The sequence below is a fragment of the Takifugu rubripes genome, chromosome 10, assembly GCF_901000725.2.
Source record: "Takifugu rubripes chromosome 10, fTakRub1.2, whole genome shotgun sequence".
Taxonomy (NCBI): domain Eukaryota; kingdom Metazoa; phylum Chordata; class Actinopteri; order Tetraodontiformes; family Tetraodontidae; genus Takifugu; species Takifugu rubripes.
Window position 1 is genome coordinate 7758987 of NC_042294.1, and position 26413 is coordinate 7785399.

At 48.1% G+C, this 26413-nt stretch overlaps 1 protein-coding gene across 1 annotated transcript; it reads left to right on the plus strand.

Moving 5' to 3' along the window:
* Window positions 1-8577: 8577 nt before the first annotated feature.
* On the plus strand, window positions 8578-16883 carry htr5ab (5-hydroxytryptamine (serotonin) receptor 5A, genome duplicate b). Its single transcript, XM_003968032.3, has 3 exons — window positions 8578-8829; window positions 11252-12030; window positions 14950-16883. Exons 2-3 carry the CDS (start codon window positions 11323-11325, stop codon window positions 15277-15279), a joined length of 1038 nt encoding a protein of 345 aa, XP_003968081.1. The 5' UTR covers window positions 8578-8829; window positions 11252-11322; the 3' UTR covers window positions 15280-16883.
* The last annotated feature ends 9530 nt before the right edge of the window (window positions 16884-26413 follow it).

Genomic DNA, 26413 nt, shown 5'->3' on the forward strand with positions numbered 1-26413 from the left:
CAGGGATCCGGATGGACTATGTAAGCGTGCTAACCGCTAATGATGCTCCTCCTGGCTCAGCCTGGAGGTTTGACCTTTGGAGGCCTTTAGCAAAACAGAAGTCTTTCGGGAAATGAGGAAAGAATTTAAATTGTGAACATTTTGTGTCTGCTGTGATGAATAAGCGCTTCCAATCTCATTTCCCTTCCAACTTCCAGCAAAATCTTTCCCTCTCCCCACCGTGACCGATAATCCAAGTTAAATGTGGCTGCGAAGTCCAATAACTTGCTTTATGGGTGCGAGTCCTGCCCATAAGTCACTCTAGGGTGATCACATTTCTGCTGCAGGACTCTAAACTCTTCTCTAAACCGTCCCTCGGGCGCAGCCCCAAGGGGGAAAGATGGCGGCGTCGCACCGCCTGCTGAGATTGTAATTGTTTCTAAACTCCTCGATGACATTTGTCCCCCCATAAGAGAAATAACCTAGATATGCAAATGTGCAATTCCAATTAATTGAATTCATATAATTATGTAGAGAACAGAGAATGAGTCTAAAAAAAAAAATTACCTGGTGCCAAGTTCTCCTCCCACTAAGGCCCCCACACTCTGCGGGCTACAGCTAAATTAGCCCGGAATATTGAGGCGCGCTCGGCTCCACCGTCGAGCATCAATTATCAGTGACGTTTTAATGACTGGTCTTCCACCGGCGGAGGCCACAAACAGCATCGGCGGTGCAGACGGAGGTTTCAAAGTACTGGCTGCAGGTACCAGCGCGACCCGGGGGCCCGTGTTTATGACCAGGAGAACGTCATCGCGATGTGGTTAAAATGAGCGATAACGTGAGAAGTCGCTCTTATCCGGAGTGTTGCAACAGTGTTGCGGTGGGAGGATTAGGGCCACACAGGAAGAGAACTCTTTTGATCCTCCATTTTCCAATGAAAGTTGGGAGCATCTTTCAATTCCGGGTTCGGACCCTTGCCTTCGTTCCAGTCAGGACATGTCCAGTTTTGGTTTTCCAACGTGGTGATGTGACGTGTGTCGACAGAAAGGCCAACTTTTTCTTCATTTGTCACGATTTAATCCATATCTAAATGGAATTCAGGTAGAATCAAAGCATAAAAAGGTCGGGTTAATGTTGGAGCTCCTGTTATTATACAAATTGTGCTCATTCTGGGAGATTTTAAGTGATTCTGATCCCTCTAAAACCACATAAACCTCAATTTTTGGGATAAAACCCCTGACCCGAAGGCCGAGCACAAGTTCCACGTGTCTTTAGGTGCTGTAAATGTTTAAACCTGGTTGGTTTAAAGTGGATTTACAGCACGGCTATGCCAATTAAGTCGGCGAGACAATTAGGATCTATGAGAATCCCTCAGATTAATTAATCCCATGACACAGTTGCAATAATTAGCCTGTGGTCCCCGACTCCTGTCGCTCCATATTTAAGGCAAACCCACTCCAGTCCACATAACAACAGACAGCCAACTCTGCAGGAATAATTACAACTTTAAATTGATGATTTCTTTTTTTTAAAGCCCAATTTGACTAATTAGCAGCGGAGCCCTTTTTTTTTTTTATGTCGCCACAGTTGACAGATGTATTCTTCCAGGACGCCGACAAACCAACAAGGAACACATCCATGTTAATCAAAAGCAATAGGCTTTAATTTACAGTTTTAATGAAGAGAGCCATAATTATAGGCAGCGTAGTTCTCTGGTGGTCCGTGAAGGAGCTCAAACAGACTGAAATAGTCTCACGTTTACCCCCGCGGTGGCGAAAGGGGTCCACAAAACACACAGACGACGAAGGCCGCACTTGATTCCACCGACAAAGGAGCACGATGACTCGCATCCGAGCGGCTCAGCGACCGTAATTACCCAGGTTCAGATGGTATTTGATAGAGTTATTTGGCCTGGTGGAGAGTGCAGGCTGTTCCTGAGCTTATTACGCTGCTACAAGCAAATTAACCTTAATTTCTATATACCAGAGAGCTTGCCTACTCATTTAAAAAGAGAAATCAGGAGAGCGGCCAATCATGCAATATTCATTAACAATTACAAAGTATTATATTAATTAGACCAACGGGGATCAAGCTCCATATGTCGACGTCACTGTTACTGATGAATATTCCAGCGATGGAGAGGCAGCCGCTGAAACCAGACGTTCCCTTTAAATTAAATATTAGCATGATGAGCAGATGACCGTCAGCCACAACAGCCACTCAGGGTTTCAAATGCAATCATGGGGGGGCAGGAGGCTGGGCGGGCGGCTTTGAACCGCAAAGTCCTGATTACAAGGAAATATTCATCGCAGGGGCCTGTGAGAATCACACAATTGTGTTTACATCCCTCCAGCTCATATGTAATGGTGCCCCCCGCTACAGAGGGAGGATTAGAGGAACCCTTTGAAACAATGGAGGTACAGAGCAGAACAGACGTACGCGTCAGATCATATTCAAACACGAGCAGGGAGCAGAAAAAGCACGTTCTTCAAATAATTCAGCCCGAGCAAGTCGATTTTTCAGCTTGCAAACTTGCAGCAACGTTAGCTAAGCTAGCGGTAAGGGAGGCCGTGCTCACGCCCTCGTGCTCACAAGCCACGGGGGCCGCCATCTTGAACTGAGAAGGTTAACCGACATCACGACCAAAATCATGGTTAAAACCGGACCTATTTACAGGAGGATTCTGTTCCGGCCCCGACGGTGACCCCCTCCTCCCTGAGACGTGGGTCGGGCTGACATTGTGTTAAAGGTGAACGAGCCGGAATCCAGAATCAGATGTCTGACGTCGGTAAAACTGATCAATCTGAAGGACGTTCTTCATTTTAACCCAAAGGTCCAGGGTCTCTGATTGCAGCAAATTACAGATTAAAGGGCCCTTTGCGCGCTCAGCAAGTGGCCCTCGTGCAGTGTTTGGTGCCAGAGACGACATGATATGACGCGTGTGCGCCCGTTTGCAAGTGTGTGTGTGTGTCTGTGTCTGTGTCTGTGTCTGTGTCTGTGTCTGTGTCTGTGTCTGTGTCTGTGTGTCTGTGTCTGTGTCTGTGTCTGTGTCTGTGTCTGTGTCTGTGTCTGTGTCTGTGTGTCTGTGTGTGTGTGTGTTGGAAACCTTCCACGACTTTCTGGACACAGGAATACATCTGTGTGTGTGTGTGTGTGTGTGTGTGTGTGTGTGTGTGTGTGTGTGTGTGTGTTTATTTGTTACAAATTGAATTGTAATTGTAATTGAATACTCTACTAGCAAAGTGAGGACATTTTTGTGAAATGGGCTCATTTTTGCGACTAAAGGACAGTTTAAGGGTTTAAGAACTAGTTTCAAGGTTGAGGTTAGAATCGGTCAAGACTGGGGGGGTTAGTTGGGTTGGTTAGTTGAGTTGGTTAGTTTGTATTATGTCCCCACCAAGTTAGGAATACAAGTGTAGTTTGACTTCATATCTGATCAAAAACCAGAAAGACTTGGACAGTTCTGGACGATGGTGCCTGCAGGAGCGATCAGAGCGATATAAATTCTCAGCCACACTTCTTTATTGCTCTTGAAAATGCTAATACCGCTTTAAAGATATATGAAGCCTTGGCCCGTTTTACCTTGGTGGGTCCCCGGGAGCAGCCGTTGGATGTCTTCTCCCTGAGTTTCGGCGCGTGACCTTGAGTACTTTATTAATTTCCTTTATTTTTTTAGGGCAAAACCTCAGGCTATTCACCTAAAAGATGAGTCAGGGGATCACTCCAGGCAGGAGATGTGAAATTAGACTATTTCCAGTTAAAAAGACCTTAACAATTCATTAACTGTTTCAATTAAAAATTCCTCTTGAAGAATAATTAAATTAAAATGATCAAATTAGCTTTATGTTTTACTTTTTTCTTTTTCAATTATTCAAGGGGGCTGCAATTATTTAAGGTATTTAGTGGGGTTAACATCCAATCATGCCTTTTTTTTTCTTTGATTGGCCTCCACTGTCTTTTTCCCATTTAGCAAGATTGCCAAAGCACTTTATAATGAGTGGTATTTAAATTAATTCAAGCAGAAGCCATAATTACGGAGAAACCATCCGACAATGAGAGTTTCCTTGGAAGCTTTATGTTACAAACTCTAATTGTTTTTTGAGGGGGGATTTTTAACAACTTGTTCTCACAAAGGGAGCCATGCTAAGCTAACATCCTCCTAGAGGTAGAAATAGAACTGCGGAAGACTTGATACTGAAACGGGAACCCTGGGGAGGCGATCATCACTGAGCCACACTAAAACGCTGTTTTTACCTGCATAAAATCTAAACAACAGCCCCCCCCCCTGAATAATTTAGGACCGCTCCCTTTAGGTTTGGAGCAATTGTAACAAACTCCAAACACATTACTTCTCTTTCCCCCCTGCATTATAAATCTCTATTATTTTAGTGATATCTGTGTTTACTCCTGTTCTGAGGTAGCCATTAGCTCCCATAACCCACCCGCAGAGGATCTTTGGCTTTAATTCCATCAGAGTTGACAGAAGACGACAGGTCTCCACCGGCCAGCGGTGGGTCCAGACAAACCCGACGGATGAAGATGGATGCTGGGATGTATTGTCTCTCCTTTTTTTTAAGGCTTAACGTCTATGAATTAGCCTCCCTGGCCGGCTTGCGCGGATCATTGTGAACAGAAGGAGGCGGACGGGCTTCGGCCAGTGATAAAGTGTGCGGTGATTCAGACAGGACCTCTGGGAGGGCAGGAAAAATAGGCCCGGGCGCAGGAAACCAACGTGATGGTCATGTAATTGGAAAGGCAGAATTAGAGAGAGCTATACGGCCCGGCCTCCCGAAGCAAAGGCAACATCGGCAATAAGATCTCAGATCGATTTAGACAAAGTAAATTTGAATTTATTACTCGTGACTCACCTAAATTGGATAATCCTATGTTTGGATTATCCTCGCAAGGCGGCGCCAAGGCAGAATGCTGCTCTTTGAAGAAGCTGGCACCATTTACATTTGCAAACCCACACAACAGGGACTGGCTCTGCATCTTAAATAACTTCATGTGTGGCAATTAAGGGTGTGAAATATCCTCTTTGGCGACCCCCAGAAGCACTTTTTCCAATAAAAATTAGAATATCTCCCAATCCAAACCATGTCTCTCAACAGAAAGGGAAGTAACCACAAAAAAACCCCCAACTGATACTTTATTTAAAGCTCAACAAAGAACCGGTCAGTCTGCCTTTGTGAGCCGCCCTGGTCAAATAAGCAGCACGTACGTCGGTCTGGCGGCTGCTTTCCTGTTCCTCGAAAGTCTCTTTGGCAAGAACAACGAGACCAGAGCTCCAGTCATTGACAGCCTCATTTAAAATTCTCCAAAGGCAGCGACCCGCTAAAATATTAGCCTTTGGGAGTCCACGGCGCGCCAGGTCGGAGCCATTCATCAAAATGATTGCTGTCCGCCAAGGACACCTCTGTGCAAGTGTGTTTACTGCCTAACAAACAACCCAAACACATGTTGTTGTTGTTGTTGTTGTTGTGTAACACCCCACACATAACAAGCCCAAGCAGGGTTGCAGGTTCCCTTCAGCAAAGCCAATTATGTCGGATTAAAAACTCATTAAAGGTCCAAACTATTTTTTTTGTGTCTTCCATTACTTTCCATGAGTAAGCCATTGAAGTAAACTTGATGCCCCCACGAGCATCATGTCTGCAGCCTGAAACACTTCGTTATTCTTTAATATCGCTCATCCTTTGCAGAAACTATGTCGTAAAACCCAAGTTCCCCGCATGGTTTCTAAATATGTCTGCAGCACTAAACCACTGGACTGGAAGTACTTGAGGTTATATTTTTGGGAAAATCAATCTTATTTCCCAGCTGATGGAGGCGCAACACAGAATTACGTTGATTTCCACAAATCGGAAATTGCATTTACCTGCTATATTAAATTAAAAATGAATCAGAAAAAGATTTACATTTCATCTGCTTTGATGGGATATAATCTAAAGTCTGTTAGCTTCTGCAGCTGTGCAAACCTCATTTATTTGCTTTTTTGCAGCAACATTGAAGGACATGAGTCTGGTAGAGCTTCATGAGCTTAGCATTAGCATGCTAAGTCTAATCAAACTCCTTTCAATCCTGCAGGAAGCAGATTGGGGTATAATTCCAAATGGGTTTCTATCCTATTTATGCTTAGCATTAGCAGTTTAGCACTAACGGAGCCAGGTGCAATATTCATCCCAACAAATTTAGGCTGTCACCTTAACTCACCCTGTGGGCGTCATGGCAACCTGACGGAGACCTCTTAAATCGAAATCAGGTGGTTTTAATGTGGCTCACTGTGTGTTCGAAAAACTTATTGTTATTATTTCCTGCAGCATTACATATTGGAGACAAACGCTAAGATTCTTTTCTGCATTATTCAACATCCTCTGCCTGCAGGTCACTGTCAAATTCTGTCGACCTTGAAAGAATTTTTCGCCACCTTTTTTTTTTCCCTTATTATTCCGTTGTTCGAGAATTATTCATACGGGAACTTCAGCTTCCTGTCCAGCCAGCCGGCAGATCTGCAGAAGAGAGGACCTCCACACCTCCGCCAGCTATTTACTGGATGGCTTCCCCTCCTCCTTCATCTGCGGGCCCGCCCGGGCACGTCGGGGCTGTCGCCGCCGCCCCTCACACACGCCCGTGCTGTAAATATGTATGTGGGTGTCGGCGGATCATTGACTTTGTGAGACAGATGCCAGCGAACTCTGACAGTGTCGATGCTGGCTGCAGAAGAGAGGAAGGACCTGCCGTCCAAGCTTTGTGCCGTCAAATTTCCTCTTGCGCTTTAATCTTCTTGTAAAGGGAGAGAAAAGCGCGTAAAGAATGACTTTGAAAGAATTATATGGGCTTAAAAATGTTCACATGCATTTTTTTGGGCCATGTTCTTGTGTTTTTAAGGCCAAATGTGTCCTTTGGGGCAAGAGCAACAAAGGACAAAAGAAAAAAGGGGAAATTAGGCATAAAATGTTCGAAAGAATGCTGAATTCCTGCTGCAGTGTAGACTTTGAAATACTCAGGACAAACTCAAAACTCCAGGACCCCCATGGATTCTCCGTGGGTCGACCTATTTTTGTCACAGGCTTAATTACCTGATTAATCAGGAAAGCTATTGTCAGCTTCCACTGGAAACCAGAGCAGCCAAAGACTTCACATATTTAGTGTTGATGTTTTGACATGACGTCCTTCTGGGATCCATGAGGGACAAAAACGCTGGAAACGTCCCAATTTCCCAGTATCGAATTCCTCTGGAAACGGGAACAAATGAACGACTTTTTAATATTTACGGGCAGGACAAGGGCAGGGATGTGGTGTCTGGAGACGGAGGGAGATAAACGGGTCCTCTCTGCCTCGGAGGTGCGACACATCATTCCGGCAAAGGAGTTCAGCCTTAGTCTTGATGAGACTCTTCCCCACCCTACGTGACAGGAGCCGGTGGGGGGGCTGCTGCAGCGCGTTTCAATCAGCCCTCAAGTCGAAAGTAACCGTCGTCCCCGTGTAATCCGTTTCAGTGGACCGGCACCGGCGCCTCGCACCTCTATAAATAGCGCGGAGCTCTATTTTCACGTCGCAGGTTGCTGCGCATCGGCTGCGCAAGCGACCGTCAAGCCGATTTTATGTTGTTGCTGCGCATCGGCATCAGCTGCGCGGCGGGGATGGGGGCTGCTGAGAGGAGGGGGGACGGTGGCTTCGCTTGATGTGGTAAAAACCAGCACACTTGCAGCTGGTTCCAGAGGCCCCGTGGGAGAAGGGGTGGCCGAGGTGATCCTAAAACTCTCCCGGTCTTGCTGAATGGGAGCGGGTGGAAGGTGATGTTTACACGGCAGCCGCAGCTGTGGAGTGGGAGTTTCATTATGAGAGCTGCGGAGAAGAAAAGGGCTTTTTACTCGCCTTATTTTGGTGATATTGAATAATTGACACAGTCTGTTGCCTGAAGCCTGAAGACCTGAAGTGACTCACGATGCTGAGATGGTGATTAAATCATATTAAAATCATTTACAAGGACGGAGCCACCGATTTAGACTCTGTAATCCATAGCCTTAATCTCAACTGGGGAGTCCTTATTCAGCCTTAAACGGGCTCTGGGATCCACCAATAATGAACGAACCTTGCCTGGGTCAACGAGATGCCTCTTGTCTGCAGCTGGAGCTTTCTGACCCTGTCGAGATCTGACCTTTCTGACATCCAAAGAGAGATTCCAGGAGGTGGAAGAGCTTTCTTTTTAGAAGACGATGAACAAGAATAAAGTACGGTTTTAGTGCCGTGTGTTTCAAGTGACCACACAAGGAATGAGATTGGATAGCTATTTTTTTTTTGTCCCGTTCAGATTAATGACGTCTGCGGGAGACGTGGGGAAATATCCGGGGAGTGGAAAGGATGGTCGTCCGGAAGTATCATAAATCAGAAAGCAGCGGGGTCGGTGCTTTCTGGAGCACCAGGGGACCCTGACGGCCATGGATAATGAGAAGGAGGAAGCTCTCTCCTCCCTCTGAGCAGCAACAGTGCGACACAATCCTCATCCTCCACGCTGCATGCGCCTGAAAAGAAGGCGGCAGCGCGCGCAAACTGCGCGTAAAACACACACACACGTCCCCGTCATGTGCAGGAAACGCAGTGTTTGTTGTCTGAATTGCCCTCAGCCTCTCTCCACTCCACTTCGCTCCCCCCGCCTCCCCCCTTTCGCCCAGTGCGTGGTTCATTCCGCCGGCTCGGTCTCCTCGCTGCGCGGTGAGATTCTGCCGTCGCTCGAGCCAGAAGGCGCTTCGGCCGCCGTGCTGAGACCAGCAGAGCGCGTCTGGATGGGGAGACCTGAACCTAGACCCAGGCGTGCGGGACGGCTCAGCCTCCTGAAGTGTTGACGCGGTGAGTTGTTGTTGTTTTGTTTGGGGTTATTTTTGCGCATATTATCGACGCGGGGGCAGAAAACTGCAGTAAAACTAGTGCATAAGTCAAGTCAAGCGCGGGGAGAAAAACCTCGCCTTCTAAACGGATTCCTGCCCATTTTCAACCCCCAAAAGTTGCTTTTCGTTGAGTTTTATCAGCAACATTGAATAAGTGAAGACTCTCCGAACCCCGCGCTGAAACCAGTGTGTTAATTCTGCACAGGTGCGTCGCTGCACATGCTTAATAACGCATGTGTTATTACTGTCTCTGATATTGTGGAACAAACGCTTGGACGCCACTTGCTTGCATCTCAGCAGGTTGCTGCAACAAGACGTTCAGCGGATCCTTGGATCAGCCAGGATTCGTTTAAAGGTGTAAATTGCACAAACAGCAGCTGATTCGTTCGCACTTTCTCCCCAAAGTGTGCTCAGCTGGAAACGTCTCCCCTCAGCAGCTTTGTTAGTATGCCCCCCCCCCCCCCCCCCCAACCCACCCCCCCACAATCCACAATCCTTCAGCCCTGGTCAGGTGCTGCTTTTGCATTTCAAAGTAGAGCCGGCAGATAGATGACGGGGTTAATCACTGTTCCCTTCCTCGTGCTGGAGTCCAGGAGCAACCGTTTCCCCCTGGCCAACCTGAGCTGCCACCTAACCCTCACAGCCACCTGGAGACACTCATTTGTTGCCCTCTGACGACAGTGCTTTTGCACCGTCGTCGCTCTTCTCACTTATGCATATTTGCCATGTGTGACAGCTGCCGTGTGACGGAGGGAACCTGTCTGATAGGCGTTCTCAGCTCAATCTCATGGCCATTAGGTCGGTTAAAAGGAGGGGAGAACCGTGGCTGAGGGACGGTCTTTATTGGGCTCTTTGAAGCGGGCGGGCGTGGATTGTGACACTAACAGACAGCGTCACTTGTCACACTAACGCACCGGCTCAGAGCGACACGGCTGACGCGTATCAATCATCCCATCATTGATCGTTCCACGACCCAACGGGCTCAGAAGACAAATATGAACAGAAGATTCCCCCTTTCCGCGGGATTTGGCGTCCAAATTTTGATGGATTCGCAGATGTTCTGTGATGTCACGGGGGGGCAAACTGCCACGGGGAGGGTACACGATGGGCGAAGGCAGGGTTCAGCCCCAGGATGAGTCGCCAGTTCATCGCAGAGCCCTATACAGTGGGACCTCTACTTACGAACGCCTCTACTGTACATGCGAAATTTTTCAGGTTACGAAACGTCTCAACGGGAAAATATTTCCTCTTGTTACGAAAGAAATTTCAGGATTCGAAAGGCAAAAATACGCTACCGCTGCTACTCGCAGCTCGCAGAGTTTAGCAAACGTAAACATGCTTGTAGCTGCTCTGCCATTGGCTATCGCCTAGCATCTTCCTGTCATCCCATTGGCTAAGAGGGACATCAGTATGTACAAGTTTGTGTGTATCCCAGCGTCGTCTTCGTTTCACTTTTATTTATTGTGGGTGTTCGTATGTTTGTCCATTAGATGGCGGTGTTACCACAAGTGTTAACGTCCGTTGCTAGTAATGACGGCTAATGTAAGATTAGCCTGTAATAAAGTTAATTTTGTTCCTGGAGAAGCCTTGCACTGAATTCCTACATTTATTGTGCGGTAATCTAATTGTAACATGTATTTGTTACATGTTTTGATGCATTTTTATGATTTATTAAAAAAAATGTGTCCGAATTTTTGGGGGCTTGGAACGGATTAGGGCATTTACATGGAAAATGCGTCTCTACTTACGTAATTTTCAGGTCACGAAACAACTTCCAGAACCAGTTAATTTCGTAAGTAGAGGCCCCACTGTATGAGCATTTAATGGTTCAGTACCTTGCTCAATAGTACTGGGACCTACTACCAGAACATCTTCCATGTTTTGTTTGCATTGGGGCTCGAACCGAGAACCCTCTTCTTAGCCTAGTTTCCCCCACACACTAAGATACCACCACACCAGAAAGAGGAACATATTTAACATCTTTGAGAATCCTTCATGCTCTGCTGGACTGAGGCTCTTCTGAATGTATTTACACCGTTTTCTTCTGTGACTCTGAAGTAGAGACTCTGAAGTATAGATTCTCGCCAGGCAGCCACTTACAGTGGTCCGCAGGTGAGAAAGGGATGTCTCTACCGGTTACGAAACTCCTGGAAGGTCGTCACGGATCTGTGTGTCGCGAGGTGAATGGCAGGATGGCCGTGGAATGATAAAGCTGAGTATTCACGGGGGCCAAAGGCGGGCCGGATGGTTTTGAGCCTTTTTGGCAGCATATGTAATTACACTTACACCACGTTACTCGATGAAAGCGAGCCACTCGAGTGATTCAGCATCGGTTAAAACCACAGATTTTGTAAATGCCGCTCCTTTTCTACCTTCTGTTACAGAATCTCCAGCCCAGAGAAGCCGTCTCCTAGTCCTTGAGGCCCTTGCAGCTGCGGGGGAGAGAGCAGCGACCATGGCGTACCCCAACACCAGCGTCCTGACGGCCAACGTCAGCAGCACCACGGACGCCTTTGACTCCGGCGGAAACATTTACCGACCCTTTTCCGTCTTCAGCGTGCTAACTCTGACCTTGCTGGCCATGTTGGTGGTGGCCACCTTTGTGTGGAACCTGCTGGTGCTGGTGACCATCCTGAGGGTGAGGACGTTCCACCGGGTGCCCCACAACCTGGTAGCTTCCATGGCCATCTCCGACGTCATGGTGGCTGCCCTGGTCATGCCGCTGAGCCTGGTCCACGAGCTGAACGGGAGGCTGTGGAAGCTGGGCCGCGTCCTGTGCCAGGTCTGGATCTCCTTCGACGTGCTCTGCTGCACTGCCAGCATCTGGAACGTGACGGCCATCGCGCTGGACCGCTACTGGTCCATCACCAGGCACCTGCAGTACACGCTGAAGACGCGCAAGAAGATCTCCAACGTGATGATCGCCCTGACGTGGCTGCTGTCCTCCATCATCTCCCTGTCGCCTCTCTTCGGCTGGGGCAGGACGTACTCGGAGGGAATGAAGTGCCAGATGAGCCAGGAGCCGTCCTACACCATCTTCTCCACCTTCGGGGCGTTTTACCTGCCGCTGTGTGTGGTGCTGTTCGTCTACTGGAAGATCTACAAGGCAGCCAAGTTTCGGATCGGCTCCAGGAAAACCAACACGATAACACCCATGGCTGAGGTGATCGTTGCTTTTTTTCTTTCATAAATCCTTTCTCCTATAAATAGCTCTTTATTATTAGAATATCTTACAAACAGCTATGGGGGTCGGTTGGCAGCCAAGTGTGCCCTGAAATGCAAAGACTCGATGTGTGCAGAGGCCAGGGGGAAAAACTCATCTCAGCATATGGGAGACAGGCGTGTTGTTGTCATGAAAGCCCACAAACGGGAACCCGCGGTGAGCTGCCGTCACAACCAGAGGGTGTATCCGCAGCGGTGCCACCGATATACTCGTCCAGGATTTACTGCGCAGGAGGCGAGACTTGGGCGACCGTCAAAGCCAGGTGGAAGTCAGCCAAGTTAGCAATGCCAGAAAGAGAGGCAGGAAGCCGTGGATCGAACAGCACCTTCAGAGGAGGAGAGGGAAAAGGGCCTCCCAGGAGGAGTTTCAGCGAGATGTTCAGCATGATCGAACCGAGCAGAAGAACTTCCGAATGAGACCGTTCCAAGGACGCGCTCTTTCTGAGCGACTGCGGGAGAAATGCATTTGGATCTGCGCAGCCTTTAATCCCATTTAAGCTATTGTGACGCTGCCCAGGTGCACGCTACACCTCAGCTGTTCATAAGAAATGCAACAAAAGCGTGTTGAAGACAGCCAAACGTGCTCAGAGACGGGAAAAAAGGGGGGGTGGGGGGAGGAGAAAGTGTTCGGATTGTGCTGAAAATCCCCAAAATCTGTCGGACTATCTATCTATCTGTCCGTCTCTCTGTCTGTCCGTCCGTCCGTATATCTTGCTACCAAGCATCTGCTGGAGCGGATTAATTGAATCATCGCCCACTAACAAGTCTCCTGTGCGATGTGCTACAGAGACATGTAGTGATTCCAAGGAATGAATCATTTCAAATCCCTTCTGCTGATATTAATCATCTGGCTGAAAATGCAGGCACAGACATTAATAAGGTCTGGGTCAGTTTGTCAATGGACTGAGAGCAATTTAGTATCCGGCTAATGGGCTGAATGTGATGTGCTTCAGCCACCATTGAGGCAAAGGTTAACAGCACATATACATACGTATTATAACCATGAGCTTGGCTAGTGCTCTAGTCAGACACAATTCTCTATGATCAACTATTTTCCTTGACTTGCACCTGGATGATAATGGATATTTTAGTAATGGCGTCCTTGTACCCTGATAGCAACAGCATCTTTTGCTAAAGAAAATTTGTTCTTATTTTTCAACGCTCGACTGACCTGAGTCCCATTCGATTTTCCCACGAGTGGAAGTCAGCCAGGCACAGTCTTAAAGTCTTAGCTGGACGACCTCTTGTTCTCTTCACTCTCTTCCTGGGGTGATCCAGCTGTTAAGGCTGAGCCGTCAGATTGGACGCCAAATCCATCAATTCCACTGCAGAGCCAAACACCCTTGCAACATTATCAAGCGGTACTGCAGTACTTATTACCTCCAAATGATGACCCTGCTGTCCTCAAAGAAAATAAGAAAAAAAACTCGCATGTGCTTCCTCCCTATTGCCCCCCACCAATTAGCAAACGCAAAAATCTCCATTATGCATGCTAATGCTAATTCTTAATCCTTTTTCCTGCTAAGTGGCTGCACCCGCCTGCCCTTGCTTTGAGAAAGGCGACATCATCCCCGCAGCCAGAACACTTTGACGACAGTAAATACACCACTTCTGAAAAGACACCCCCTTTCTCCAGCCTAAATGGTTTAGTATGAAAATTGCCCCAAGTGGTGGACCGTTACCAGAAATTGGCTAACATCCTCCGAAATGTGAAAATCATCACTGAAAGGGTAACGCAAATGCACTTTCTTTTCTGTAATATATTTTCCAATTTGTGGCAAAAAAAAATAATCCGTGGGACGGTAGTCAGGCGCACGCGACCTGTGTTTGAGGAGGACCAATCATCACGCAAATTAGTCCGTCTTCTGTTGCTTTGGTAGACCGATTTAAATGTCAAGTTTCATCAAACAGACAATCACTCTTGCCGTTGGCTTAATTAAAGCGTGTGTGTTTTTCTCGATTTCCCTCCAGCAGACATTTACAGTGGCATATGGTTGTGCTACCTGTCGTTATGCTGCCTTTTCCCCATATTTCCCAGCATGCACTTAGTGGCTGCACATCGTACAACATGGCAAAGTCCCCGACAGCCTCAACGCCCACTCAAAGGCATTGAGACACATTAACTATCGGAGAAGGAGTGTATCATTTATTCACAAGTTTGATTAAATGAGAGATCAAAAAATGACTTGTCTGAAAAAAGTAGCACATTTTCTCCACTGCGCGACCTCCAAGCGCATTGTTCTTTCTAGCTTTTCCCCTTTTGAAGTGCAGCAACTTAAGTAGGTAATCCCCAGAGGAGTAGCACCAGGGAGGAAAAAAGTGCTTTTTCCTCATTTCGTTTTCAAAGTTAGCCTTGGGAAAAAAAAAAAACGGTTTGCAGTGTGCCGGGTCACTGTTGCGACAAGTTTACGCTGAGCCAAACAAACCACAGCAGTCGTTATTATGTGCTCATTTCATCTGCTGTGCTTTTAACCTCTGTCCCCGGCCGCGCCTGGATTTTCTCCATCCGTTTTATCATTTTGGAGAGACGCTGGCCCGCCTCGATTCAGCCAATTTCACTCTTGAAAGAGAAAGTTCGACATTAACGTGACGTCACTTGGTTAAAAGAAATCCGTCAACAGGGGTTTTTTTTGGGAGTGAAGGTTGGAATGCAGCGCTGGTTTTATCATCCCTGGGTTGGAAATAAAAAGGATGCGCTCAGGGTTGTTAATCCACCTGTTGACTCGCGCCGCTCAGCATTCTATAATCCATCTTTTGTCGCACGGCTTCAAATTATTCACTTCAGCAGCTGCTGAATGCTTAAACCCATTTCCTTTCTCATGCCAAATGGGGTCGCCAAATTAACTGGTTCTGCTTTCAGGTGAAGGAGGAAACGCGGCCCCAGATGGTGTTCACCGTACGACACGCCACCGTGACCTTTCAGACGGACGGGGACACGTGGCGCGAGCAGAAGGAGAAGAAGGCGGCGCTAATGGTGGGCATCCTGATCGGCGTGTTCGTGCTTTGCTGGATCCCCTTCTTCATCACCGAGCTCATCGTTCCGCTGTGCTCCTGCGACATCCCGCCCATCTGGAAGAGCATCTTCCTGTGGCTGGGGTACTCCAACTCCTTCTTCAACCCGCTCATCTACACCGCGTTCAATAAGAACTACAACAACGCTCTGAGGAACCTGTTCTCCCGGCAACGCTGAGCCAGACAAGGACTCGCCTCGACACCCACCGCTCCATTACCTTTCCAATGGACGAGGAACACGGACTACGTCTTAAAATAACCCCCGTTTATTTATCTGTTTACCTCTATCGTACAGTAACCTCACAGCTGGTCTGGGGTTGTAGCTACAAAGAGAGGAATAAATTGGACACGTACAGGCAGCAGCTGATGTAGTGATGTCGACAGGTCCGCCGTCTCGGCCTTATTAGGGAGAAATGCATCTTAGCGGTTAATCGTCAAATGCGGGGCTTATGGGAATACTCCGAAAACAAAGCTGGGGGAAATTTTCAAGAGGGAGCACTCGGATCCGAACGCAACAACCTCATAAACAAACAAACGCTGCTTTGTTTTTAACTAGCCTACATGGTTGGAGAGAACAGCCAGGCGAAGCTATTTTCTATTCAAGGTCGACGTAAGAACACCCTCGAAGCGTCGAGCAGAATCCCCCGCGCACGTGCAAACTTCCATAATCTGAGGTCTGCTGCAGGTCGGCGACACATGGTCAAACAAATCCAGTCCTGGAAGAGTTTTTGGAATACCAAGCAGCAGTGTCAGTGCTCGGAATGTGTACGTTTCAGCACCATGGAGAGCGCCATGGCAACCATGTCGCTCAGAATGGATTGATATCAGCGTTTGACCTCCACAAAAGGTGCTTTTTAAGTAAATTAACATCTTCATTTCAGCATCTGAAACAAAGGCAGCACATTTGGGAGCAAAAATCGGCCCGATTAATGTTTTTATTTACTTTCTTCCCGAGCTGTAACTTCACGTACGAGCTGATCGGCTTCTGTTCGTTGTTTTTTCTTAAGTCATTAAGTCATGGAAATAAAACCTCCGCAATAAATAGCTAGGTCACAAATCATCTGGAGAGCAGCTACTTTATGTCAACACTCTGAATTGGACTTTATAGTGAAAATCAAGGACGTGTCACTTGTAAATGCTGCGGAATAAAGCACTGATTCTCTTTCCACACAGGCGCCATCACTTCCTGTTTAAACTGGCAGTTGTGTGTTCAACACCACTGTAAATCAGTTGGATGGCTCAATTAGCATGCTAAGGTACTAACAGATGATGCTAAAATAGTCACGCAGGGATTATGTTTATGTTCCTAACTAGTCATTAATCACAAAAAAAAAAACATGTTAAAGGCAGCATGTACCATTTTGGGGCAAATAACGTTCCATGGAGGATTCAGGAGATCGTTTCAGCCATTTTAGCACCACGGGCGACTATCTCAGACTTTATGTTAAACACCAGACACTGATGCCGTGTGTCTACAAGCAATTTCCAGAATTCTGTGATCAGCCTTGAGATGTGCAGAACAGAAACAGATAAAGGAACCGCCGCCGTTTCCTCTCTTTTTAGCTCTTCTCTTGTGTGTTCAATCGCCAGCGTTGCGCTTCTAAGTGACTTAACGAGGCTCTTCAAAAGGCTTCAGGATTTTTGATTAGTCACTTCACCCGGGCCTTCCAGGCCAGCCTACAGCGTGTGTGGCTTTGCACCCCCTGCTTCCGTTGCTACTTTTAATTCCACAGCAAATGTCAGTCGTACTTCTGCAGAATAAACATCATTGACTGTTTAATGGTCCTGAAGATTGTGTCTGCGTTTTATTTTTGACCTATAGCCCAGTTTTAGACTAACAAAAACAACAAAAGAAAAAAAACAAAAAAAAACGTCTGACCTTTTCTGATGTTGATTAAATGCCACCGCTGTTATCCAATAATTCCATTTTCTGGATTGCTTTGTTAAACCATACAAGGTCAGATAACACAAGTATAGATGTGCCTTCTCAGAGTGCATCCATTTCTATGGAAACCTCCTGGAACGTACCATTGCAGGTGTCACCAAGTTCAGAATCAAAGAGAATTCTTCAGCAGCCCATAGTAACCAGCCTTCCGCGGAGCGCCGGTGCTTGCCTCTGGTGACAAATGTGGCACAACAGCTGGTCAGGTGACGCATTAAATGGCCGGCACCCACTCACTCCCATCTTAGGTAGAAGTAATCGGTTCGGTCTCTCTCCTCAGACTGTGCCACACTTGTTATTCCTCCGTAACAGAGCTCATCCCGATAGGAACGGCGCAGCAGGACCGTGCCGGGAGGCGCACGTATGTGATCTGACTGAGCGCGACGCCATCATCCTGGCCGCACTTTTAAATCAGGTTCTCGGGGTGAAGAGCAGTGATTTCAGGAGAAAGGAAAATTGGACATTTTAAAATACAGGAGATACAAGCTGATAAATCTTTCTTAGCCTTGGGACAGAGCTGGGATGGACGGCCGGATTTTTAATATTCCTTCTTTCATATTTTATTGCGCGATGAACCCCCATACGTGCTTGTCAATGCGCAAGAAAAGCTGGTTTTCCACTTTCTTTTTAAGCACCAGAACCTTTTTAAAGTTGTATATGCGGCATGATAATGAATCACATGATCCCCATCGGAAACTTCATGGTTTTCCGAATTTGATGAATGACAGATTACCTGAGAGGGAAACAGGAATTTCCTTTAAGTTTTGAGCATTTCCTGACTTTGGGGTGGGGGGGGTGGAGGGCGGAATCTAAAATTAAAAACCAGGCGAACTTTGCTAACATGCAGGTCTGGAGATGGTGGTTGGCATGACAGCGGGGCAGGTGAGGGCGTGGGGGCTGGGATGGAGGGGTCTGTTTTCACCTGACCAGCCCCACCTCGGTCCGCTGGTCGTATCCAGCTGCTTCTTACCTGCGCTCTTTTCTGACTCCCTCATCATCATGCGTCGTAATAATTCTCCCTCCCCAGGGCTATGAATCGTTGATACCATCGACGGGGCAGCGTCTTGATCAGATTCCACCGCCGTTGTGCCACGAACCATCTGATGAATTACAAGGAGCCTGAAACATTCCAAACGGAATAACTCCAGTGGTTAGAGTTAGGGTTAGGGTTAGCTTAATGCGCTGCAAGTAGGACTCACACCCTCTGACACGACGACGGTGCTCCTGCAGCGTCGTCAAAGCATAAATTATTCTTATTATTTGGAGGCACGAGAGTGGAACGAACAAAGGACCTGCCCTCCGTATTCAATTTAACACCTCAGTGAGGCTCATTCGATGAGGGAAGCCGCTGATTGATTGAGAGATGAGAGAAACCGTCGCGAGAAGATGTTGGAACGGCTTCATTACCCTAACAGGACCTTGTTTACGTGATGGTGCAAAACAGCCGCCTCCCGATGAGGTTAGGCACATGATTATGTCCTTTGGAGAGCACCGGAAATTACCCTAAAAGCTGATCCCGGAGACGGGTGATTGCAAATGGCGAGCGGCGGGAAGCATCGCGTTCATCAAGGAGACTGAGGTGCAGCTGAGACGGAAACAAAGTTGTTCTGAAGTCATCCCGGGTGAAGCCTGCGCTGCTCTGCTTTCCAGCAGTACTGTAACGATGGGGCAGTCCGGGCTGAGGGCGCTGTTGCTATGGCACTGGGCCAGCGAAGGAAAGCTCGTCTACAAAGCTCCTCAGTCACAGAGGGTCGTGCTCGCGCAGCCCCGAACCAAACGCCTCCATTCTTTATGCTCTTTTCCCCACCTTGGACTGACAGGGGACACGACCCCCAGATCCATAGCAGAGCCACCTGGGAAACATCTGGACATCAATACCAGCAATAGTACCTGTGTCCTTTTGTGGGAGAATTTGTGTCTTCTTTCATTCTTTCAGATGCAGAACGGCACCGTCCCAACCTCAGTCAGAGGCCTCATCAAGGTTTTTTTTTTTTTAAATTCTTTTCTTTCATTGTGAACCGCTGGCGCTAATCTCCGGATTCCCCTGAATAAACATTACAATATGAATGAGAGCTAATTCGCAGACGCGACAGTGCGGCTGATCGCCCGCACGTTGAAGCGATGCCTCTCTGACAAAGGTTTACAGTTTCCTTTCACTGCGCGTTGACCCAAGTTCTGCTGCCGGCGCCAGAGTCGGTGGTAGCAGGGACTCCCAGATGGGGGGGAAAGTGCATTGTTTTGCTCCCCATTGTTCCCCATTCATATTCAGGGGGTGCAGGAAGACCCCATTAATTAGTTTTCACGGCGAGAAGATGGCACTTTTTGTAATTTCTCTCTGAGATTTGGGCGGAAATGGACGAAATGTGGGAACAGAAGAGACGGAGCAGCACCCAACAGCCGGGGTTTCTTCGTCTGGTTTGTTTCCAAGGTGTCTTTTGACTTTTTCGGAGGGATTGGTGATAAATAGTTGAACTTGTCAGGTGCAACCGGCCCTAAACATCAACCGTCTTCATCAGGCGCACACGTTCCCACTCTGGAAGTCCACAAACTGCAGGTGCACAAACATCTATTTGTGATGGCGTTTTCATTACACGTGAAGGCAAATCCGGGGAGACGCCCGCAGTGGTAACCTTTACAGGCCGACTGATTGCCTGTTAGCTTTCCTCCTGTTTGTGAGAGAGTTACTGCAGCAGGAAGTGGAGACTAATCGCTTGAGTGCTGCCAGGGGAGGCGCACATACGTGCACAACCGCTTCGTTTTGAGCTCTTTTTTCTCTTCTTTACATGACAAACCTGATTGAGATGCACAAATATCATAAAGTAAAGGAAGGATGGGCTGTATTTTTGGCTGTAGCTGCACCAAACCGGCGTCTTTTCTTTTTAAAACAGCCTGTGAAGCATCAATAACACCTTAATAATTGTATCTATAGGCGCAGTACTTAAAAGTGGCCACGTGGTGATTAGCCCTTTCTCCCTTGATAGTTTCAGCAGCGGCGTGCGGGTCAAACCGATGTGACCTAATGTTTTAGCGGGCTCTGTACAGCACGCGGCGTTCATTCGATAACCCGTCCTCCAGTTAGGTGGCTTTAAAAATGCTGAGCTGGGAAATTGAAGCTGAGTGCTGCGTCCCCATCAGAAGTGTGTGTGGGCGAGGACGGCTCCAATCAGTGAAAAGCGGAGTGCCAAGCAGGGAAAAAAGTGCATCAGGCGGAGATAAAATCAATTCCACTAATGATATTAACATTCTGCCGGACCAACGGTTCGTTTTCAGCTCCAGCTGTGGCCGGCTGTGATGGAAACGAAACTATAAATATTATATAAACAGCAGATCTCTCATCTCATGCGGAGCATCAATCTCCGCTGAAGTGCCACTGAGGCGCTGTTCAATCAACACTTTTAAAGACAGACAGAAAACTATTTATATTAAAAGGAAAAAAGCTGCATTTTCGCTGCCCCTGCTGAGGCTGGTGCGTTTCTCTGCTGCCATCACCTCCGAACGCTCGCCTCGCTTTTCTAATTCACTTAGATGTCAGACCAGTCGGGACCGGATGTTCCTACTCTCAGCAGAGGTCTGGTGGTGTCCTAAAAGGAGGGTCAAAGCTGCGGATGTTGCCTAGACGATCCACAGCAAAACATGGGAAAGGATGAATGTTGCTGTGTTGTTGGGCGTAAATAAAAAGAACTAGCGCCTAAGAGGCTAACAACACGGTCATGTCCCAATGGAGCAGCTGAAGGACTCCATAGGTGCAGCAGGGAGTCATTTTAGGCATTTTCTATTATTATTTTCTGTATGTGTTGAACACAGGCTCAAAAACATCAACAGCCTCTTCAACAATACATTAGCGGGACGATAATGAAATGTGAAACACCCTCTAAGTGGCACCGACTCTATTATCTGGACGCAGCGCGGATCTGACACCATTTTTCACGACTTGAAGTCCATCCAATCAGCAGACTCCATCTTCCTCCTCGGTCAAGTGTCCAGTCCATCACCAGTGTCTCCTTCCTGTTATGTCCACCCCCAGATCTCAAAAGCACGAGGCCGGGTCTGCCGAAGCAGCTCGATAATGACCAAAAACGATGTCCTCGAGTCAAAGCAGTTCTGAGTTCCAGTTTAAAGCCTCATGATGACGATGGTGCATGTGGACTGTATCAACAGGTATTTGGGGGTTTGTCAGCCATAAACCTGCTCTCTGTGTAGAGAACCCCCCCCCCCAAAAAAGTAATAATGACAACTTTAAAGGACTGGTTATAAGGTGGACTTAAGGCAGGGTTAGGATGGGGGGGTGAGTTGGGATGGTTGGGTGAGGAGCTGGATAATGCATTATGCCTATGAAAGTCCCCACAAAGATAGAAGAAGAAAGGTGTGTGCGCATGTATATGAGAAACTAGTCATCATCAAGACAGGAAGGAGCCACCAGACGAGGTCACTCAACTTCCACCGCCACCCGCAGGAAACGTTACCGTTAAGATCTCCTCCAAACGGCGCCAGCTTTACCGCCAGAGAGTCGCGCAGGAGTTGAGGGCCGTAGATCTTCTGATGGGAATTATTACGATTGCTTCAGCCCTTATCGGCCTGGAGAGGAAGCGCTGGCGATATCGTTCTCACACGCTGAACTGCATGCAGACGCATGACGTTTATGATCAGCTCTTAAAAACGCTTGGAAGAACCCCTTTGGGGAAATTACACGCTCGGCGTTTATTAGCGAAACATTCCAGCCTGCATCCCAGGAAACGTCCCTTTTCATCCCTCCGCCACAAAGGGAGGCGTCTTCAAGGCCTAATTAAGATGCATGATGTCATCTATAGCTCCGTATGTGGAGTCCTGCGGCGCCATCAGTCAGAGTCGTCCGTATTCATCCGCAGGTCCGTTTCTGTGAGACGGGTGGATAATAGACGTATGGATTTCGCTGCTCCGGGGTGAAATATCGACCTCCTGGAATTGAACAGTGATGCAAGCTTGATAAAGGCCACCTTACAGTTGAGCCACGCGTGCCGGAGGAGGGCAGGGTGTCAGCGGGGTTGGGGGGGGGGGGGGAATTTCACGTCAAAATTTGCGGTTCCTCGCTAAGACTTCCACTTTTGGTATATTCTTTTGGATGCTAACCTGCCTAATTAAACCTCGCTGATGACAAATGCCCCAAATGTCCAGTGTCCCTCACACAGACGGGCAGCATGTCTCAAGAGAGAGAGAGGAATAAACAAGAGAGAGAGGAATAAACAAGAGAGAGGAATAAATATATAATAATGGCAGATGGGTTTTGGGGGTGGGGGTTGGGGGGTCTGGTGTACATTTTTAAGCCTTCTTCTCGCTCTTCTCGAAACCCAAACCCAGTTAAAAAGCAGCCATTTATTATACATGGGGGGGTAAAATCAAAAGATCAATTATTTACAACACCTTATTGGACGCAGCAGATTTATTCTGCTATTACTATTTTTTGGATGTTTCTGCGGATGGAAACAGAACGACCCATTGAAGAGGACAGTGCTCCAGCAGCGATGCTTCCACAGATGAGAAGAGGTTCCCTCAGAAGCAAAACACGATATCTGCCTCGGCCCTAATGAGCACGTTTGATGAGATGAACTGCAGGCAATGATTGACGGGGGAGGGGGGGTCCCAGATATAGGAAATAATAGGGACATGAGAGAGTCTACATGGTTATATCTTGTTTATTAGTTCTTCTTCTTCTTCAGTCTTTGTGAGCTGCGTTCGGATGTGATTTGAGGTTCAAAGAAACCAACAGAACATTTTATTTCTTGGCAACGAGGCGAATGCAGACGGATTCCGTCTCTCTCTGCCTTTTTGTCTTCCACCTGCTTTTTCAGCCTCAATGGCACCTTCAGCGCCCGTGTCAGGGACTCAACCCCCCCCCCCCCCCCCCCACGCCGTCCAAATGCTCACTTCTGATCTCATGCTGGTAACAATTTGGCTGGACCCTACCAATTACTGTCTAATTTCTGGTATGATTTCAGCTCCCTCGTTAGCACGGCTGACGCTAAGCTCCTCAGCGTCGCCAAGGGTAACCAGACAAGAAATTCGATCGCTTTTCTTCCAACACGAGGAGAAAAATGTTCTCAAGCTCCTAAACATCTATATGTTGGGATCGGTCTGCTGATCCCAATTGTCTCATCTTTGTCCCTGTCCTGTCCTCCCTCCTCCGCCTGTCTGGACCCTAATCACCCTCATGTGTCCCACCTCTGTCTAATTGTCTCCAGGCATATTTAAGCCCTCTGCGCCTTCCCCCCAGTGCTAGACTGTCCATCCTAAGCGCGTCGGTTTGGTTTATTCTTCGGTCTTCTGACCTGATTCTCAGTCTGCTGAAATGACTGAACTGGCGTCGGGGTTTGGGTATGAAGAAGTCCTAATTAAGCATCAAGATTCTGCTGGCTGACACTCCTGGGAGCTTTTCTGACTCGTTAGCATCTCACCTCGCCGCCTTTCTTAGAAATGAGGAGGAATAAATGCACGCGTCAATGCCGCCATGTTGCTTCAATAAGAACGCCGCGGCGGGCAGAGCGACTGTCGCCTTGAAGACCTGCTAAGAGACAGTGAAATACTGCTCACTCTGAGATCGCAAATAAAAGTCAGCCGCGCTCTCTGTCAGGCGTGTGAATGCAACGCAACATTTTCCGCCGTGAAAAGCGGCATTCACGCGGCACAAACCGGTGATTACCAGAAGTTCTCTCCAACATCGTCCCTGTGTTTCCCCAAATGAAGCGCCCCATCGACCCCAGGAGCCTCCATGAATGGCTCTTTTTTCTTCTTCTTCTATCCTGACATCTGAAAGCGCGCCGTGCTTAACGGCAGAGTACATTTCCTGTCTGCTCGCTGCCACGGTCATCTGGAATCACAGGGAAAATAACGCGGGGAGAGTTTCACCATCGACCGGCGAATGAATCAAAGGCCCCCGAGCTTGAAATAATCATAGCGGGGGCACTCGGCGGAGAGATCAAAAGTAGGACGTTTCTGCACCTGCTCGCGTTTGTTTAGCGCCGGGGATTGGCCACCTCACTGACGCCGGGGGGACAACACCTTCTGTCCTGCGGGGACCCCTCCACAAACAGCAGATGACGCACACTTCTGTGCACAAGACTGTTCCTGAGCGATGTGAGAGACAGACAGCGACAGATGGGAATTAAAAGGAAAACAACACGGCGGCGCCTTCCACACTGATCGCACACTTTGTGTGGACTGTAACCATGTGAACTCCGACCTTTTGACCCAGGTTGTTCCTATATGGGAAGTATTGACGCCTTCTTGTTCCCAGCTGCGTCCGTATTTAAAGCAAAATCGGATTTATGTTGGCAACATCAGAGTTTAGGTCACTCAAATATGAGCCCCGGGCCTTCGTCTGAGCTGTCTGATGGCGGAAAATTAGGGAAAAGGTAACAGTGTCCTGCACAAGTGCTCACCACCGCGTTGACAACATGCTAAAACTAATGTTAAGTTGTAAAATCTGCCGTTTCTGCTGCCAGCGGCGGGCGGTTGGAGCTCCTTCCGAATGGCGCCGAAAGTGGTCGGAGTGGTTAATCACACGTTACCTGTGACACGTTGGTCGTGAATAAAGCGCTAGCGGAGGTCACGATAAATGCAGACGCGTCGTCCGAGCAGCAACTGAATCCCGCTCCCTCCTGTCATCAGTGGGCGCGTGTGGCGTTCAGGGACTGTAAATTCCCCCATTTACGGGAAATACAACACACGGCGCTGCAGGATGGAGAGCAGGGCAATAACTTATTCTAAAATCGGAGGAGGTAATGGCCCACTCAAGACAAAAGGATTGCAAAATGCATATTAAAACGTGCAGCCAAAACTGGCGAAATGGCAGCATCGCCGCATGCTTGGCTCAAAGGCTGTTTTGAAATGATTAAAATATTGGGACGCAACCACTGAACCCGCTGATTAAAGGATTTATGAGACAATTCAAACCCCCTCACCTTTATGTGCAGCCATAAACCAGGAAAGTAGAAGAACTCAGTGTTTACTCAGAGGTTTATTATAGAAACACAACATGTGGGTGGACCCTTAGTGCAGGAGCGCGTGCAGCTTAAGGGCACCCAGAGCGTTTGTTTCTTCGCCGTTCTACGATTTTGTTGACGCCTGTTTTGTCTGCGCGTTTGTCAAGTACAGCAGGGAGAGTTTTACTCGTCTGCGTCGAGAATGCGACGGAGCAAGGCCATTGTGATGCAGCAGCAGCCCCGCGACCGACTGTTGCTAAACAACCGACTGAGCCTGATCCTGCACACGGGCTCAGTCAGCAGCCTTGACAGAGGACGGAGCAACGTAGTAAAATCATCAGTTCTTACACAGGAGTGAAAGAGCCCTGTGAGAGAGCCTGGGTCATCTGGTCCTGGACCCCCCCCCCTCTTTTCTTCTGTTAGCCGTTAGCTTCCCGACTGCTTACTGCATTAAATACCATATAATTCCATCATGTTCCGGGGGGTGAGGGACTACTCTGGAAGCTGTCGGACACGTTTCAACCTGCACTAACGTGTCAGCTGGGGACGGCAACGGAGGTACAAATGGCCTCCTCCTCTCCGTCCCGCCAGAGCTGACCCGTTTGGCGCCGATGCGTCAGATCAGGGCTCCGATTTTAAATTAGAAACGATAAAAATAATCGGTTCTGTTCGAGCAGGCAGACACGTGGAGCCCTGGTTCATCTCTGTCGAACCCAAACACATCTGGGCTTCTATTCGACTGGCTGAATCAACTCTCCACCTCCAGGCACTGAGAGAGATTCTTTTCAGCTCCCAGGCACTCAGGCGTTGATGAAAGCCACGCTCCTCTCAGAGCCGCCGCCGCTCGCTCGCCCGCTCACTCCCTCGCTCGCTCTGACTTATCAGGAGTAAGAAAGATGTGAAGGTCTCGGTCATGCAACGATTCTCACGGGGCATAAAATGCAAATAGATGTCAGGTGAGGATTTATTTTGAGCAGAAAATGCCTCAATCGGGGAACGTTCACCCCATCGGGGCTGCACGGGGTCACGGGCCGCTCTCGGCGCCACCTAATGACGTCAAGCAGGCTCACTCGAGCGGGTTTTTGATATGTATATTCGCTGGAATTATCATCCCTGTTTCATGATTTCATTATCCGCAATTACAGAAGAGGAGAATGTTGCCGGTAATTGCGGACAATTACCGGCTGGCTGCCGTCCATTAGCATTTCGCTTGTTTCACGATTTAAAAGTGCCCGCCGAGACATCCACTGCGATCCGGGTCGGAGAAGAATCTGCTGTGAAGGGATGTAATGGTGAGCTAAGTGGAAATGAATTTGGCCAAATAATGGGGATAAAATTACATAAAGTTGCGCAATGTGGGGAGAGGAGGTGCGGCTAATTTGGGAGGCAAACTGCAAAGATTAAATTGGAAGGAC